General features: G+C 44.6%; 1 protein-coding gene across 1 annotated transcript in view; it reads right to left on the bottom strand.

The window, feature by feature from the left end:
* Positions 1–20,133, bottom strand: part of Fgd6 (FYVE, RhoGEF and PH domain containing 6) — a 108,262-nt gene that overhangs the window by 58,348 nt on the left and 29,781 nt on the right. The window contains exon 3 of the mRNA XM_021174937.2: positions 9,523–9,670. Coding sequence (XP_021030596.1) covers positions 9,523–9,670 — 148 coding nt within the window. The remainder of the gene's footprint in view (positions 1–9,522; positions 9,671–20,133) is intronic.

Genomic DNA, 20,133 nt, shown 5'->3' with positions numbered 1-20,133 from the left:
TTTAAATGTTTTAAGTTCTCTCTCTCTCTCTCTCTCTCTCTCTCTCTCTGTGTGTGTGTGTGTGTGTGTGTGTGTGTGTGTTGGTCAAGGGGCTGGTTCTCTTCTTCTACCTGTGGGTCCCACCCATGGATTAACTTTAGGTCACGAAGTGTGGCAGTTTGGTGACAAACACCTCTACCCACTGAGCCATGCCACCAGACCACATCTCTTGTCCCAATTATCCTGAGCGTGTTTCCATAAAGAAAGAGTCAGTAGTATCTTTATGTCATCCTTCTAAAATATGACCTTGCTGACATTTGACAGCAAAATTAGTATGAGAAATAGCTCTACTGCAGCCAGGCCACTGCTCTGAAGCTGGGTTTGAACATCATGAGAAGCAGGTGTATGTCTTACAGTTTGTATCCCAGGTAACTACTTCAAAACTTTAAAATCACAGATCTGGGATGGAGTGTGAGTATTTGAAGAAGGGACTGAAAACACTGCCCAGGAAAGGGAGGAAGATGCATTTGATGACCTTTGGGCACTGTAAGCATTCATTCCATACTGGCTCCCCAGTGCAGGGCTCAAACAACAACACCTTGAAATAGGAGGCTCTGAGGGGCTGAGCACAGGAGCACAGAACCAAGCACCAAGAACCTTAGATTTTTTTAAGGCTCTGTCCCTGGTTCCCAGCATAGAGAAGGCTCTCTATGAGATCAGCATCTCACTGAAGAAAGGTCACCCAAAATAACTGCAATTGTCTTATATTTCCTCCCTAAAAATTCCCCTAACCAGCAAAGGCTCACTCAGAAAATATGACAAGATCTCCACCTACTGAGCTAAATCGAATCCTCTCCTTTTTTCTGAGCACTGCCACCCAAGAGAGATTTGATCTCTACAGGGACAGCAGAGTTCACAGTGCAAATTCTCCACCTTCAGTTCCCTATGAACTGGATGGCCCTTCTTTGTGTTCTATGGTTTTGTGTTGCTGCCATACACAGGCTAATAAATGGGCCTGCCTTTTCCCTGGTGGGTGTGCCTATTCAGTTGATTTCAGCTGACTCAGACAGGAGACCTATAAAGGAAGTGGGAACTTCCTTATACACCTACCCGTGCACTGAGGCCAGAAACCTGAATTCCTCTTTCTTGTTCTCGGTGCCACCCTTCTGAGTCAAAAGGCCTGTTCATTTATCCTTCTGAATAGTTCCTCAGCGCTTAACTGCCCCTTTCCTTGAAGTGAGTGACTTCTGTCACTTGATGAAATGCCCAAGATAAACTTGGAAGAGGTCTCCTGGAGCTCAAGGTTTCAGGGATTTGTAATTGTAAGCTAGCTCCGCCCCTCTGTCTCCTTCCTTACACCTCCCCTTTGTTTAGGAATTCCCTGCTGCTCAAGAGCATCTTTTCCTTCCTTGGATTTCTGGCTGCCCCATGTTCCAGCTCATTCTTTAAGATGACAAGTCACAGATTTTCTCTTTATGAAGGCTCCCACCCTTGAAGGACGAGATTACTCTCTTGTTCACACACTATTTATAAGACACTCAGCAGACTGTTACTATCTGTGGAAATATCCTAATTCTCTCTAGTCTATCTATCTACTTTTGTATCCTTCTAAATATAAGCATAGTGCCAAACCCCACTGTTCATGAACTAGCAAATTCATGAATAAACAAATATGTACAGGTGGCTGCTACTGTCTCAGATCCTAAGCCTAGAACACACTGTTTGATATGTTATATGTAACATAAAAACACAAACTCAAAATCTGTGGCACATATATAATACAGTATAGTTTGACTGAATTAAATAAGGAAATCTAATCTAGGAGTCCACATAGTTATCGACTCTGTCCTTTTCTATGATTTATTTTATTTTTATTTTTTTATAATTTTTGTAGATGAATATTTTGCCTATGTGCATGTGTATGCAGCACATGTATGTTTGCTGCCTTTAGTGGTCAGAGAGGAAAGTGGGGTTACAGAGGGCTGTGAGCCACCATGTAAGAGCTAGGAGCTGAATCTGGGTCCTCTGCAGATCCAGAGGTGGGATTGAAGGGCATTAACATTTATGTATAACACTTACAGGAGTTAAATGTTAAGAGCATTTGCCACCACACTCCACCTAAGGTCTATTTTAATGTTGTGTGTGTGTGTGTGTGTGTGTGTGTGTGCGCGTGCGCACAAGGGCACAGATGCTCAGAGGCTGACACTTCAATTGTAAGCATCCTGATAGGAGTTCTAGGTTCCTGCTAGGAACCAAAGTCTTCTACAGGAGCCATAAGTGCTACCTCCTAACTACTGAGCCATTTCTCTAAAGACAACGAATATTCAAAGTTCTATATTCTCTCCATCTTGTAAGAGCAGTCAGTGATTCCAACCCAGCAAAACAATGACGGGAACACACCTTGTGAGACCTCAGTGGCCCGTTTGGCACTTCACATTTCTCAGTTAATGAAACTGTATCACACTTCAAAGCAGACTGCCTATTAAATAATAACATCTTCTCAAAGCCTGCCCATGAAACACAGCCACAGACAAATGAAAGCATGTTGTCAAGGTCAAGAAATAAGTCACACAGATTCCAAAACAGGACCTTTGACCAGAAATCCAGTGACATGCTGTCATGCTCCTGATAACAGCCCAGCTTTGCACATTCTGACGTGTTCTCTTCATTTCATATTTGCTCAGAACCAGTGATGTCCAGTGACATTTTCTTAGTGTGTTTAATACTATTGTTAAGAGGCCTCCACTATCACACCCAAGAGTTCTACTTACAGGAGATAAATGTTAACAGCAAGACCTGCCCAAGGCACAGCTCTTTATAGCTTTTACGTGAAAGAGGAGGTGATATCATGATGTCACCTAAAGGACAATGTCTTTTTCAGTTTCCACCCTTCTTGTCACAAGAGAATAAGCATGGCTATTTTCAAAAGATTGGAAAAGGAACAGAGAAACAAATATCTATCTAGAGAAGCTGCAGAACGTTTAATCATAAAGAAACAAAATGAATACACTTCCTTTTTTGTTAAGTAATGAATTTCCTCTAAGTCTCACTAAGTCCTTGGGTGGCTTGGAATTTACTATGTAGAACAAGATGGCCTCTAATTTGCAGGCATGCTCCTGTCTCTGCCTTCCAAATACTAAGACCATGAGTATGGCCATGCCTAACATATTTCTTTAAAACAAACATTTATTAAAAACAGAAAGAACAATAAACTGAAGTCTAAAGAATTTCTAGGGAGCTAGAGGGGTGGCTCAGGTGGTCCACGAATACGAGGACCCAAGTTCAGATCCCGGTACAGTATAAAGGACTGACAAGACAACACCACCAACCTTGCTGAAGTAAGGACTGAGCTCCAGTTTCAGGAAGAGCTCCTCCTGGAGAAAACAGGGTGGAGAGCAACAGAGGAAGCCATCTGACCCATGGCCTTTGTGTGAGCATCCATATACAGACACCTGCTCAATAACACTCTCCACGTAAGGGGGTTAGCAAAGACTCTCACAGTTTACTACTGTTCTCCAAACCTGTTCCAGGAACATCATTTGGCTTCTGTGAACAATGTACCAGTTTGTTAAGAGAAAATCAGATTGAAATGAAAAAATTCCAAACTGGGGGTTTTCGAGTAGACTACATGGCCTTTCTAAAATCCCTGTACCTCATAGGCATCAAAGATCGTACCTATGGCAGATGCTATGGGAAGCTGGTGCACTGTTTGGAAATGACTGGGTGCTGATGCTGCTCTTGAGGCAGGTTCTCACTTTACAGCCCTGGCTGGCCCAGAACTCACTAGGCAGACCATACTGGTCTCTCTAACTCACAGAGCTCTCTCCCTGCCCCTGCCCCTGCCCTGCCCCACCCAGCCCCGCCCCTGCCTCCTGAGTGCTAGGATTAAAGGCATACACCACCACCACACTTCACTCTTTAAATAATTCAGTGGTTCTTAGCAAATTCAGGACTGTCCAGCCATCATCACAATCAAAATTCATAATATATTCCCTATCTTCCAAAACACTCTGGGCTCGTTACTAGTCACTCTCCATTCTTTTCTATGGCCAAACAGGACTCTACTGCGTGGATATACCACATTTAGTCTCTTCAGTTTTCGGATGATGATCATTTAGTCTCTTGGGTCACTATCAGAATAGTGCAGTGCTAGAATGTAGCTGCCGCTCAGGCCACAGTCTCCGCAGCAGCCATTCCCCTCTCAGATGCTGACAGACAGCCTCTTTGAGGCAATGTGACTCTCTAACAGATTTTCAGGTGCCACAGCGTCTCACCTGGGGGCTTATATCAGAGGATAAGGTGAGCACACATTCTGTTCCCCATCCCCTTCTCTTCCTCCTGCAGCTGCAGCCGTGTGCTGGGAAACCATCCCTACCTTAGGAAGGTCACTTTGCCAGGCAGGCCCTACTTTCCTCTGTTCAGATTCCCCACCAGGCCGCTGGTCTCTGATGCTGGGGCATAAATGCTCCTCAGAGCCCTCACCATACTGTTCTCTGTCTGCCTGGCCATGGCACCAATAATTCTTCTACTCCAGTAATTAACTCCAACAATCTACCTTAGTGTCCCACCATCTAAGTAAGACTTTCAATTATGAACAGAGACAATATGAAACATTTTTGTGTGGGCATATATTTTCACTTCTTGTGGATAATGTAGACTTTCTGGGCCAAATGATGCCTACAGTTAAGCTTTTGAAAAACTGCAACTATTTCCTAAAGTACTGCTTCTCCTTTTAACCTCCCACCCCACCCCCACCCCCACCTCACCCCTGGCCTTCTCACCAATACTTGTCATTATCCACTCCTCTGTTGTTTTTAAGTTGGTTGTCTTGGCTGGCCTAGAATCCACTATAGACCAGGCTGGCTTCAAACTTATGGCAATCCTCCTGCCTTTGCCTCCCAAGTGCTGGGATTACAGGCACGTACTGGCCAACTTGACTGAAGCTGACTATTTGTTCAAGGTTATCCAGCATAGCAGTACTAAGTCGGAAGCACAGCAGGGCTCTGAATATAAGCAAATTGCTTCCTCACTCAGCAAAGACAAGGCATACTTAAAATAGTGTGTATTCACTGGCAAAGCCCTGAGTGCTTGCTGTGAGATGTTTAAGATTTCCCTTACTGTATATGACCAGTAATAACTAAACATCTCTGTGTACTCCGTGACAGACATTGTTCTCAGAAATGTCAGCATTTGTTCATTTGTTCAAAACAATCCTTGAAATAAGGGCAACGTCAACCCCACGCTCTACTTCGTTTTGTTTTTTGGCGAGGGAACGTAGGGCTTAAAGGAAGTGAGTTGCCTGAGATCACAGTGCTAGTGAGGGGTGGGAACCCAAACAATTTCACTCCACGGACTATGTTCCCTTAACCACGATGAAAGCGAGTTACTTAAAAACGTTCCCTGGGCTCTGTAGGCAGGTTAGCACTGTCTAGAAAGGAAGCATTGATAGATGCTGCTGCTGCTGCTGCTGCTGCTCTAGGTGGAGAGACACAATGTAAGTTCCTCAGAGTAACTGAGACTTCCAAGGGAGAGAGACATTATGGATGCTATTGGTGCAAGGTTAAAAAGAAAGAAAGGAGATGTTACATGACCACAATTAACTGAAAAATGGTACCATTAAAAAAAACACACACAAGCCGGGCGTGGTGGCGCACGCCTTTAATCCCAGCACTCGGGAGGCAGAGGTAGGCGGATTTCTGAGTTCAAGGCCAGCCTGGTCTACAAAGTGAGTGCCAGGATAGCCAGGGCTACACAGAGAAACCCTGTCTCGAAAAACAAAAACAAACAAACAAAACAAAAAAACAAAAAAAAAAACACACACACACACAAACAAAAATCTGGTGAGTGAGATGCCTCAGTGGGTAAAGGGACTTACCATACAACCCTAAAGACCTGACTTCAATCCCTCACATCCACACAGGAGAGAAATGACTCACACAAACTGTCCCTGACCTCTATAACTCTGTGATGGTGCGTATGTTCTCATACACATGTGTGCAAGCACGCACACACGCACAAACATACTCGCACAAACATAACACAAATAAATGCTTAAAAAGATGAAGATTTAGCAGGGATATGTCACTGAGGCACAAAAGGCCATGTAACTATGAAATAGAAGCAGGAACGGAAGAAAAGGCACACACAAAGACAGAAGGGACCTTAGAAATCTCCACTGACCGCAAAATGAAGGCGTCAACTCCGCAGTGACAGAACATGATGTTGGGAAGAACTAGGTGGAACTGGTCAGAGCTTGTCTTTCTACCAGTAGGACCCCCACTGCTATGTGGAAGATCCCACTTCCAGAGGAACTGGAAAAGGTTCAAGTGAAAAAGAACAGGACAAAACAACACTTTGAATCAGGAAGAGCGAGCAATGGTCACTCATCAAAGGAAGTAAAGCCTGGTTTTAATTACAGCTCTCACACAATACTGTTTGAATGTCCTTTCTCAAACTCCCCACTGGCTTTGGCTCTCTGCACTCAATTTAAATTCTAGTCAAATATCACTTTCTCAGAGGCTTTCCTCCAAAGTCGCTACTACGGTTTCTAGCACATCACTGGAAGCACTGAGGTTCTTCCTGTTGATGTATTTTGATCCTTCTTCCTCCACTGGGATGTGAGCACCCCCAAAAACATGAGCCATGATCTGCTGACAAGCATGGATGCTACCTGGGACGTAAGGGGTATCCTCTACATACTGTAGAAGGGATCCAATGTCCAAGAAGCAACACAGAAAATAAGCTTGCAAACTAGAGCACGAAGAGTATACATAAGGCACAGGGGACGCTCTGTGACAGTCAAATAAACCCGGAGACAGCTGTGTGCATCCATGATAGCCACCCAGCTGTCAGGAGCTTTACAGACCCACCTGCCTAAGTACCTTTTATCGATTACTTCCAACAACTTGGTTTGACAGTTGATCCTGGGGTGTGTGTGTGTGTGTGTGTGTGTGTGTGTGTGTCTTGTCTCCTGTCTGAGGTATCTGATTTGTTTTTAAGACAGTGTCTTACTCTATAGCCCATGCTAATCTGAAACTTACTATTTAACCCCAGATAGCCCAGAACTCCTGCTACACTCCTGCCTCAGCCTCCCAACTAAAATCACAAAGGTGTGCTGTCACATCCAGTTCATAAATTCCCATCAGCAAAAAACAAATCATCAATGAGCTTAGTAAACCCAATAATGGAAAATATTTTAAAATTTTCACATACCAAATCATTTAAGTGTATTTTGTTTTTATTTGGCATTTTTAAGCCAAAAAGATCAAGTAATTTGCTTCATGTAATCCAATTCATAGCTGGTAGCCAATTTTTTAATATTTATTTATTTATTTATTATTTTATGTGTTTTGCCTGCATATATGTATGCGCATCACATGCCAAGGTCAGAAGAGGGTGTCAGCTCTCTTGGAATTGGAATTACAGACAGTTGTGAGCCATTAAGAGGGTGCTGGGGAGTGGATAACCACAGTGTGCCACTCATTTAAAGGTGGAAGCAAATTTAACCAGAGCAACAATACGTTAAGACAGAAGCGTAATGGATTAGTAACTTACGACAAGGAATCAGGTGACCAGCCTTTTCTCCTCGGCTTGCCACACTGTAAGGCTCCTTTAAAACTCCATTCAGTAACACCCCAATATATCCTGGGGGTACTGTGACTAAACTCCATTCAGTAACACCCCAATATATCCTGGGGGTACTGTGACTAAACTCCATTCAGTAACACCCCAATATATCCTGGGGGTACTGTGACTAAACTCCATTCAGTAACACCCCAATATATCCTGGGGGTACTGTGACTATGCTTAATTTCCCCCTTCCATAATATCTTTACTCAAAGTGGTATGATTTCATATGCAACATACAGATGTTTCTAGGAAACTAAAAATGAATTTAACACAATGTATTTATTTCCCTATCACACATCCTAAACCTTTATCAACATATGGATAATCTTCTCGTCTCCCAAACACACACACACACACACACACACACACACACACTGGATTATTTTAAGAAAATGATCATTATATTTGTAACAGTGAGATAGTTAATATATTCATTGTTAGTTTGACAGGATTTAGAGTAACACAGGTGACAAACTTCAGGGAACACCTATGAAGGATTGTCCCTGTGCTAGCTAAGTCAACTTGATACCCGCTGGAGTCATCTGAGAGGTGGGAACCTCACTTGAGAAAATGTCTTCATAAGACTGGGCTGCAGGCCATTTTCTTAATTAGTGATTGATGTGGCCCAGCCTTTGGAGGTAGTAGTCTGGGCTAGTAGTCCTGGGTGCTAGAAGAAAGAGGCTGAGCAAACCATGAAGAGCAAGGCATGGCCTCTCCATCAGCAGCCCCTTGCCTCCATCTTGGATCCTGCCTTGGCTTCCATCAGTGGACTGTGATTCAGGATATGTAACTCAAATAAACCCTTTCCTCCCCGAGTTGCTTTTGGTCCTGGCATTTCCTAACAGCAGTAGTAACCCTATGGCAATCCCCATTAGGTTAGCTCACATGGGAAAACCCACCTTCACTGTAGGTGGGCGGCACCATTCCATGGGCTGGAGTCCTGGACTGAATACAAGGGAAGGCAAGCTGGAAGCTAGCACTAGGCATGCCCAGCCTCAAGCTCCCACTGGCATGACTGGTGGGCCCTGAACTGTGAGCCAAAATATACCCCTCTTTCCTTACGTTTGTTTCTTGTCAGGTATTTTGCCACATCTATGTGGGAATTAACCAGTACAAGGGACAATCTTTATTCTGTCCTGAAAAAGACATAATCAAGTACCAGCGAGATAGCTCCGTGGGTGACGACACTCACGGCCAAGCCTGACAACCTGAGACTGAATCTGGAGGCGACACGACAGAAGGAGAGAACCGACTCCAGCCACGTGTATCCTGATACTTCCACTGTGGCTCAAAAGCGTGCTCACTGCAGCAAGCTTCCCCATCTACCCACACACAGTAAGTATATTTTACGTTATTTTTTAAAGATGTCATCAAGCCCCAATGCATATAATTTCCTTCTTTCAAGAAACTTAACAACTCCCCTGGGTGTGGTGGCACAAACCTATACACACACACACACACACACAAACAGACAGACATGCTGGAGAGTTGACGCAGTATTTTTTTAAGAGCACAGGCTAATCTTCCCAAGGACCTGGGTTCAATTCCCAGTACTCACATGGCAGCTCACAGCTGTCTGTAACTCAAACTACTCCAGGGGATTTGAGATAGAAAACACCCACATCCATACATATGCCAAGACCCACATATATACATGCATATATAAAAAGCATGCAGTAAATATTAGTAAAAATAATTTCTCAAAAGTCACCAAATAATCCTTAGGGGAATACAGAGTTGGATACATAGCACTGTAGGTGCAGGAACAAACTTAAACTGGAAAAGCCTCTGCAGACTCTCTCTCTCTCGCTACGGTTGCTGTTGTTGTTTTCCTTTCAGGGAGACAAGCAGCATCCCCATGCAGCAGCAGGCCAAGAAAAACAAAAGCAGAAATAATTAATGACCGAAATCTACCTGTTTATCCTCCAGGGGGTCTGGCTCGCCTTTACTGGACTCGGAGCTGACATCATCTTCATCAGAACTATTGATGACTTCCTCATCAGAAGGCAGGTCACTGAGGCCAAGATGGAGAGCATCCTGCCCCTCCTGGGATGTTCCAGAACTGCATCAAGACAAATGCCCATTAATAAAAAGAAGTGCTGCTGGCTAAACCAAACCGGAAGCAGGTCCCTTATCCTGGCCATGTGAGAGAATGCACCTAAGAGGTTCGGAGGAACTGGAAGGAGCCAGGCAAGCCTAACACTACCTCTCCTTTCTGCCTCAGCTGCTATAAACTCAAATTCACTCTGTGTTTAAAGTTTAACAGCAGTACAAATTCATCATCAGTCTGATGTCAGGACGGTGACTGGAGAGCAAGTTCCCCGGCAGTCTCCAATCTACATCTCCCCTTGTCCTTTCTTTTGAAGGCTGAGTCTGCTGTACTGATTTCTTGTACAAACTAGGAGGACTTACAGTGAGTATACTAGGAGACTTGTTGAGACCTTGGGCCTTGGTATTTAAAACAACAATGAAACAATAAAAACAACAACAAAGTGCAAAATCTATAAACCTCAGGAGGCCCTGCTTAGGTAAGCGGCAGTCAACAGTGCAGGAGTAACATGGAGCGCGTGCCCACCACCCCACCTGCCCACCCTACCTGCCCACCACCCCACCTGTCCACCCCACCTGCCCACCACCCTACCTGCCCACCACACTATCTGCCCACCACCCCGCCTGCCCATCACCCCGCCTGCCCACCACCCTACCTGCCCACCACCCTACCTGCCCACCACCCTAGTTATCCCTGACATGTTCCTGCAGCCTAAGATGTAAGCAGGACAGTAGACTCAGAGGGTCTCCGGCTCCAGCCTCCTACAGAAACTAACAGGTCAGAGCCCAGCCACCTAATTAGGGTATTTGAAACAGCCCTCCAGGTAACTGTGACTCAGCTTCTCCTGGAGCTAGGACAGCACTCCCAGGCCACTTATCTGTTTTTCCCTATCCGCCTGACCTCGCCAAGGTTTGTTAGTGTGTACAGAGAGAGATCTCATGGAGCTAACAGGCACTGCTTCAATCCAATCTGTAAGGGGAATTCCACAGTAAAGTTCCCCAGGCAGATGATGGCAATCCGTCTAGCAAAGGATGTACACGCTCAGAAACAAGATGCTTTAACAAACTGCCTATCCAAGACCAGCCGGGGTGTAACCCCAGCATCTGGGGATTCGAGTAAACAGATGGGCTACAGTGTAAAGCTATCTCAGCAGATAACAAACTGCCTTTTTTGATGTTACTCAAAAATCAGATATTACTTGGAGCATGTGCAGAGTAGAATAGGTAAATCCAGTAGAAGACCCAAAGCAAACTCTCAGGAACCCCCCCCCCCCCCCCGGCAGAATGGACACATCTGCTTTCCATTCCTGCTGAGGCCCCTTTGCAGGCTACACAGGCAGGTCACTCAGCTGCCACAGCTCCAGACTGTAAGAATTTCTAATGTGAATCTTAAAAGCTAAGGATAAACTTTCTGCGAGGTCCTGATTACACTGTAGAATAACAGACTTGCTCCAGCAGCCATTCCTGCCGTTCACCCACTACACAACAAAGGAACGGGACCTAGGCAAACTGCCAAAAGGAACACCTCCTACCACCAAAGGCTAGGCTTCCTGTTACTCACTGGCTGGGGCCTCTTATCACTGGGCCGGGTGGATGCACACCTTTATCATAGGTGGCCTGGACAGGCAGGAGACTCACATCCTGGGGTGGGAGGGAGGCAGGGATTTTCCAGTCAGATCACTGACAAAATTAGCTGTGTCTGGGATCAGGGACCAGAGCCAGCTTGGCTGGGCTGTTGGCTTTTGGTTTGCGTTGGCAAGAATAAATACAAATAAACAAGGTGTCGAGCAAAGGGCTCCTCCACATAGACAGAAAGAAATATACCTTTACCTTGGGGGGAGGGGGTGGCATGTTGGCTGTGCTGGGAACCAAGGAACAGTCTCTCACTGAGACCACCCCATCTACTTTCCCCTTTTGATTGTCTCCAGAGCCTTGCTACCTCACCCAGCACATGTTACATTTCTGAGCAGTTATCAGCATTATCTGGAAGGTCAGGACCCAGTAGCATGAGAAGTCCTGTCCTAGTGAGGCTTTTCCCATTAGCCCCTCTGGACTTTTCTGGACACATGGATGTCAGGTGACACGTGGTGGAGAACTGGGATACTGATTTTGGTTAAGAGCTGAAAGTGGTCCTCAGTCAAACACTTAAAAGGGCTTTATTAAGAAGACAGATACTTCTTGGCATCTGTTCAGCAATTCCAAGGGAAAACGAGATGCCACACACCTGTAATCCTAGCAGTCAGGAGGCCGAGACATGGGGATCGTGAATTTGAGGCCAAGCTGGACTCTAAAATCAAAGCAGGACACAGCAACAACCAACCAAGCGCCAGGGATGAAGTAAAGTGCAAAGGTCACTCACTAGTTAAGAGCAGGGGAAAGACGCTTTAAACACGAGCATATGGCCGAGTGGCAGAGTGGTCTTTCTTCTAGCATGAACAAGGTCCTGGGTCACTCCCCATCACCACAGCAAGTGACACCAGAACTTCATGAATCCAAGCTTCCCGACATGAAACAGTGGGACACTCAGACTTCCAAAGGCTGCTTACTAAACCTTCCTAGAGTCTCTCTATCCCCTCATCACAAACTGGCCTGTTTGTCTCTTCTGGACCCTAAAGCACCTCACACCAATGGCAACAGGATCCCTAGTTTTCCTCATCAACACGTAAGCACAAGATAACGTGTTTTCAGCTTAATCCCAGCGTGCTGCCTGACACTGAATACCTCGTGTAACTGGCTGTTCTGGAACTTTCTCTGTAGACCAGACTGGCTTCAAATGCAGAGACCCACCTGCTGGCCTTAAAGGTGTCTGTCACCACCTAGCTCCTTTTTAGCATTTTTAAAGGTGCAAGGATGAGGTTGGCTACACAGGATTGAGAGGAAGGATGGATGGACGAGGGAAGAGAAAACAAAATGAAACAAAAAACTAAAGGAAGACTTGAAGGGTCCAAGAAAGTGAGCTCAGTGCAAACAGAGCAGCATCCACGAAGTACACTTAGTCATTAAATTGTTCACTCACATAATCAACTGTAGCTTCCAACCAACCTAGGTAGCTTTAATCATGTGACTGGGGTCCTTCCTGATGCCAGGCCTGCTGTAAGGAACTGGTCTATGCTCGGTATTTCCTTGGAGGTTAACAGCTAACACTGTCCGTTTTGCGGGCTAATGGAACAGGACAGTGTACCTCCCCATCTTCCTGCCCAGTTAGTCCCTATGTAGTGGTAGAAAGAAAGGCTAAGCAAGCTTCGACCACAGCCAGAACACACACTACCTCCCTGGGCCATCCTTTCCAAGTCAGATTGGCTCCTGGAAGGAGACAGATTTCTAGGAAACCAAAAGAAGACAAAGCCAGAAATCAACTCCTACTGATAGGCACAGTTCTTCGATTCTCCTACTGATAGGAACAGTTAGTTCTTCAATTCCAAGTGCCAAGGTCTCTGCAATCACTCTCCAGAGTTAGGTTAGAAAGTTAAAATTTTCCCATGCTGGATTCTCTGTGGACCCTCCACTGGAAAATACGTCAAATGTCACATAAAAACTTTACAGCAACAGTCCTCCTTAGAAAACATTTCATTGACATCCTCTAGGATTTACGCACATAAAGCCTGCAGAGTTGAACCAGAGCTCAACACAGAAACACCATTATTCGGAAATCAATTAGATCTGTGCACAATATTGCTTGTCCTCTGGCCAATATTGGCAGTTTAAAAGATCAGGACAGGAGCTGAAGAGATGGCTCAGAGATTAAGAACACTGACTGTTCTTCCAAAGGTACTGAGTTCAAATCCCAGCAACCACATGGTAGCTCACAACCATCCATAATGAGATCCGTTCCCCTCTTCTGGTGTGTCTAAAGACAGCTACAATGTACTTACATATAACAATAAATAAATCTTGGGGCTGGAGCAAGCGGGGTCAGAGAGAGCAAAGGTCCTGAGTTCAATTCCCAGCAACCACATGATGGCTCAAAACTATCTGTACTGATACAGTGTACTCATATATATAAAATAAACAAATCTTTTGAAAAAAAAGTCAGGACAGCTGAGCAGTGGTGGCACATGCCTTTGATCCCAGCACTTGGGAGGCAGAGGCAGGTGGATTTCTGAGTTCGAGACCAGCCTGATCTACAGAGTGAGTTCCAGGACAGCCAGGGCTACACAGAGAAACCCTGTCTCGAACATACACACACTAAATCAATCAATCAATCAATCAATCAATCAATCAATCAATCAGAACATAGTGTTTCTATCTATGTAGAAGAAAATGAATACACAAAAATATTTCAAAAATGTGCTTTTGACTCACTGATAAGTGGATATTAGCCCAGAAACATAGAGCACCCAAGATACAATTTGCAAAACACAAGAAAATCAAGAAGAGGGAAGATCAATGGGTGGATACTTCATTCCTCCTTAGAATAAGGAACAAAATACCCATGAAAGGAGTTACAGAGACAAAGTTTGGAGCTAAGACAAAAGGATGGACTATCCAGAGACTACCCCACCCAGGGATCCATCCCATAATCAGCCACCAAACCCAGACACTATTGCATATGCCAGAAAGATTTTGCTGAAGGGACTCTGTTATAGCTGTCTCATATGAGGCTATGCCAGGGCCTGGCAAATACAGAAGTGGATGCTCACAGTCATCTATAAGATGGAACACAGGGCCCCCAATGGAGAAGCTAGAGAAAGCACCCAAGGAGCTGAAGGGGTCTGCAATCCTATAGGTGGAACAACAATATGAACTAACCAGTACCCTCAGAGCTCATATCTCTAGCTGCATATGTAGCAGAAGATGGCCTAGTCGGCCATCACTGGGAAGAGAGGCCCCTTGGTACTGCAAACTTTATGTGCCCCAGTACAGGGGAATGCCAGGGCCAAGAAGTGGGAGTGGGTGGGTAGGGGAGCAGGGTGGAGGGAGGGTATAGGGAACTTTCGGGATAGCATTTGAAATGTATATAAAGAAAATATCTAATAAAAATTTAAAAAAAGAAAAATGTGCTTTTGAGAATTGAAGATTGCAGCTCAGTTATATGGTCCATGCCTAGCATATGTGAGGCCCGGGATTTGATCCTCAGCAACACACACACACACACTTTTTAAACATACATAAGAACATATGTGTACATATACAAATGCTGACATATGTCCACAGGCTATCCCTAGAAAGTCTCAGGATACACTGATGACTGAAGTTCTGAAGAAAGCATTGTGGTGCATTCTGTTTTTCAGTGATGACAGGGACTGAACCCAGGGCCACAAGCATGATAGGAAAACATTCTGCTATTCTGCTGTATTCCCTACTCATTTTGCTACATTAAAACAAATACAAAAACAAAAACACTGCTATCCACATTCATTATTACTTTACTAAAGACCATACACAAAAGGTTGTAGTAGTACATAGCCTGTAAACTCACGTAGAAGACCAAGGCAGAAGGATGGTGAGTTCAAGTTCTGCCTAGGCTAGAGAGTTCTAGCTTAGCCTATACAGTGAGGCTTTGTCTCAAAACCAAAAGAAACAAAGGAAACAACAACCAAAACCTCAACATGCAAATGAAAGGTAGTTCTAAGCATGAATGCGTGTATGCATGTGTTCCTACACTTCATTTTCTATCCAACCCCCAGGCTTAGAAGTCTGCATATTTTCTGCATAGTAACCTTTAAAAACATTTTTTTTAAAAATCCTATGGTTGTATAACCTACAATCCCGGCACTTGGGAGGGGAAGGCAGGAAGATTAGGCGTCCAGGATCATCCTTATACATGGAGATTCAGAAGTCAGCATGTGCTCGGAGATCCTCTCTCAAACAAAACACACACACACAGACACACACATACAGACACACACCCCCCCCCCAAGCACAGAAATCTTTTAATTCTCAAAATACAAGAATACATAGACTGTGTCTTTCCTTTGGTCTGTAGGGGGCTTGTTTGGCATAAGTCTCTCAATAATGGACAAGCCGCACATGCTAGGCAAGCACTGTACAACTGAGCTACATCACCAGCTCTCAAGAACAAAGGTTAGCCAGTTGATGGCTTCAAAAACCACAGCACCAGAGGTCAGTAGCTGGGGCCAAAGAGTGACTATTAAACTGGTGGCCTGCCTGCCTATGCCAAGGTGGACAGACGGTGTGGGATGTCTCCATGACGCTCCATCTATCTCACTGGGGAGCTCCCTGGCCTGTAAATAAGGATCAGTTCTGGCTCCGGTTCACCCCCAGTAGATGATGAAGGAACTCCAGGCTGAGCACAGTCCAATATCTTGCTCCCCACCCCCAGCCTAGCTGGGAGGCAGCCAGGTCAGGTCTGTGCTGTTTCTAGCCTAGAAGTGAAAAGAATTCTATAAAAGTCTACACCAAAACAAGTACTGAGCTAAAATAGCGACCTCATATCAGCAACTTTGCTGTTTTCAGGTTTGGAAGGCTTGGAGGAATGATTCCTTAAAATAAACTTCCTGCAGTGCAGACTGCAACCTTTCTGTTAATGCCAACAGAAAACCCTTCTACTGATCAGAAAGCTGCCACCAATAAAATAGAGCAGGTGTCTAATCTAGTTTATTAGCATACCAAAAACTGTTGTTTCTTTTTTTTTTTTTTTCCTTTTTTTTTTTTTTTTTTGGTTTCTTGAGACAGGGTTTCTATGTGTAGTCCTGGCTGTCCTGGAACTCACTTCATAGACCAGGCTGGCCTCGAACTAAGAAATCTGCCTGCCTCTGCCTCCCAAGTGCTGGGATCAAAGCTGTATACCACCACTGCCTCTTTTCTTTTTTAGAGATCTATTTACTTATGTACAGGGGTATTTTTGTCTGTACATACATGTGCACACCAGAAAAGGGCATTGGAATTTGTGGGACTACAGTTACAGATGGTTGTAAGCTGCTATGTGAGTGATGGGAATTGAACTCAGAACCTCTGGAAGAGCAGCCAGTGCTCTTAACCATTGAGCATCTCTCCAGGCCCTATCATGTGTCTGTTATTGAAAACTGAAAAGGTTCTAGGTATTGTGGACCCACTATCATTTTTTCCTTTACTTCTTCATGGCAGAATATGCATTTATTTAGAACTAGCCCAAAAAAGAGCCACTAGAAACAATGAGCCTGAGATGACCACATAAGGTCACTTCCTATTTGCAAATCCATGCTCGTGTATTTATACATATACATAAACCTTACTGATATATAGACAGGACTTAAAATAAGGCAACTATAGCCTTTACTTCTATTAAAAAGAACAATTTGATAGCCTGTTAAGTATCTATTATTCATCATTCTGGAGGCTAAGTAAAGACAATCCAGTAGGATTGGTTAAAATATTCAAACTATCAACTATCTTATTCTTTCTCTTTATTTTCATTTATAAATGTGGCCTTCCTAAACAAATGAAAAGGATTTAGGATACGCATAGTAAAGGGACCATTGTCTTAAAAAGAAAGTAAGGACTCCAAATGCAACTTAGAGGTAAGAATCCTTACCTACCATGTACAAGGCTCTGTGATCTATCCCTAGCAGCAGATCAGCAAAGCCAAATGAGAGGGAGGATGGAAGGAGGGAGAGGAGGAGGGAAAGGAGAGGGGATTAGAAACAAAGAACCAAGAAAAGGGAGGGAGATGGAGTGGCATACTTTAGGTAACATGTTACAGGAGACACTATGGCTCTAGACACTCAGTACCCTGTGCAGGCTGCTGCGGTCAGGGAGTGTGAAAGGGCTCAGTGTGAGGAATGGCTCCAGCAAGTCATCCAGAATGCCGGAAGGCTGGGGACGGTGCACATAAAGGCCCTAAGGTGGTCTGGATGACACAGAGAGTGACCTGAACAAAGAGGAGGTGGGGGAAGAACGGGGTGGGCACTTCTGCTGCTAACAGTAGCTGCCTGGCAGGGAGGGAAGGCAGAACAGACACCCACCTATCCCCAGCCCCCAGGAGCACTGGGAATCCAGACCTCACTCTCCCTGCTGCTTTGCCAAGATCTCACATTCAGCAAGGAGCCAGCAGCCGGGCCAGCCAGGAGGTGAGAGTTATCCAAAAATGGGTAGCTCCTCCCAGGGTGACGACTTGTCCTGTGTCACTTGTGTGTGCCACGCTGCTTCCTCCAATGCCATGTCATCTCAAGCCTAATCCATCCCAGTGGCCACTGTGGAGGTGATGAGACTTTGGAAAAATGTGACTATGTGTCATACTTTTGATTGTGACTTGGTACAAACCACTGCATTAGCATAAGGACACAAGGAAGACCCAATTTCTGCCTTGAGATCGGGGGTAAGTGAATGGGCCTGAGTGGCTAACCCCAAACTCTCCTCTAATCTTTGTCTTACTGGAGGTCCTCAGACAAACCCAAACAGCCACAGTATCCACCTGTATAGGGAATTACTCGAATAAACCAGCCATAATAAACCTGCTGTAGGAACCAAGGGGTATTCCACCTTCTTGAGATACAGTGCCTGCCTTCCATAGTTCATAGGGATTCATCTTATTCTCTGGTAGTGTTGCAGGAGAGCTGGAGTCCTCTCTCCAGCTATGAATGTATGTTGACCTTTAGTGGGTGCAGAACTTTGTGTGTTCAGCCAAAGCCATGATCCTAGAACAAGAATTCCTCCCTCACTAACAAGGTAGAGAAGACTCAACTAAAATGACCAGCAGAGACTGTCATCCTCCAGGACCCTGAGGTGCACAAGCAGGTGCACTGGGCTTTTCTAAATAAATGACCCTGAACAACCACATTGAGGGCTATCTAAAGTTCGCTTTGCATATGCCTGACTATATTTTATAAAGATACCTAAACAGTTGCTTGATAAATCCAAGTGATACGCAGGCTAAAGACATTGAGGTAATGTTGCAGTAATGTGGCATGTTCCATGTTATAGCATGTTAACTGTCACATTACACACAGACCTCCCTATAAGAAAGCATGAGGGTAGTAAAAGCAAACAGTCGTTAAACACAAAGGGTGTCTGTTTTCTCTCCCAGATTTTATACAGATCTGCTAAGTGTCTCAGTTCCTAACAGAAACGACAACCCTACCTAAAACTTCCCTCTAAGGAAAAGGATAGTAAGCAGCTTGGGAGCCTGTAAGAAGGTGATGTGGGACAGGGTTAAATTGTTACTCATGATTAAATTTAGCTCACTTCCTTATTCACAGATACCTATGAACAATTCCAGCACTCATTTCCCTTCCATATGTAAAAGTCAGAAAAGATCTCTCTTAAATGTCTACTACTCTACAACAGCAATGGATCAATAACGCCAGAGATCCAAATAGAACATTCTTTCTCAGAGTGCCCTGGAGACACAGTCCTATTTTCTCAAAGCCAGAGGATCTAACGGGAGTCGGGCAGATGTTTTCCTCCACTCCCTCACTTTTATTCAGCACTGAGGAATGAACCCAGGGCTTCGCCCACGTGGGATAAGTGTTCCACCACTAACATACCACCAGCCTTTTTTCACCTACTCTTTGGTCTAAGAACAGAGTCCTGTGATGTAGCCTGGGATTCTCAAACTCACAATCCTCTTGTGTCATACTTCTTAAAACAGGAATTATAGCAAGGTGCTAGCACACTAGACGTTCACCACTCCCTCAATCCCACATATCAGGGTGCCTCCCACTAGCTATACTGTTGACTAATTGTATTTATTTTTAGAATCTTTGAGAACCACCCCCTCAAAAAAAAAAACAACAGTTAAAGCAAACTATGATAACATCTTTTAAAACCAGAGTCAGGGAAAATGTACAAGAAGGAAAAATAACCATCTACATAAGAAGGGGGAGATACAGGTTCACTCTGAATAGGACCCCAAGTACTTCTCGATAACATCAAACATGTCTAGGAGCAAAGGAGAGGCTGTCCTCCACAGAGAAGGAGAACGCTCTTAGTCCAAGAGACTAGTGTTTGAAGCAAGGGCCCCCCTCTCATTTGTCTGTATGTAACTGGTTAGCTACTTAAGCTTTTTAATTACATGTTCCTTTCAACCATAAAATGGAAAGAATACCACCTGCTATTAAAGTTAAATGAAATAATGATAGCATGTCTATTATATCCAGCAGATAAGAAATAAATACGATTTAAACTGATCTTTAGGGTCTGAGCAGGTAAGAGTCGGTCTCAGCCTTCATCAAAGACACTTCTTTCTGCAGCATATGGAAACCATTACAGAAAGCCACAAGCAATACCCATGCAGAGTTGTGGAGCCTAGTCCCAAGCAACACATCTACAGCCTAACTAAGGCCCAGGGATCACAGAGGAAGAGGAGTGGAAAGATGGTAAGAGCCCGAGGAACAGGGAGCTGGCTGTAAGACTGTGACTCCTAGGAAAGTCTGGAGCTACAGCCATGAAGCCTCACCACATGACTTCTGAAACAGGAGCTGAATCATGACAGAGGAGGACAGTGGCTCACAGAGCCTCAACCCTACACAAAGGAGTCCAGGCAGCTAAGGACTGCTGAGAGCAAAACAGTCCTCCCCAGGGCAAGACCACATCAAC

Source organism: Mus caroli, unplaced genomic scaffold (assembly GCF_978045245.1).
Source record: "Mus caroli unplaced genomic scaffold, Mus_caroli_1 scaffold_9, whole genome shotgun sequence".
NCBI classification, from domain to species: domain Eukaryota; kingdom Metazoa; phylum Chordata; class Mammalia; order Rodentia; family Muridae; genus Mus; species Mus caroli.
Note: the sequence above shows the minus strand (reverse complement) of the source record. Positions and strands in the feature narration are given on the sequence as shown.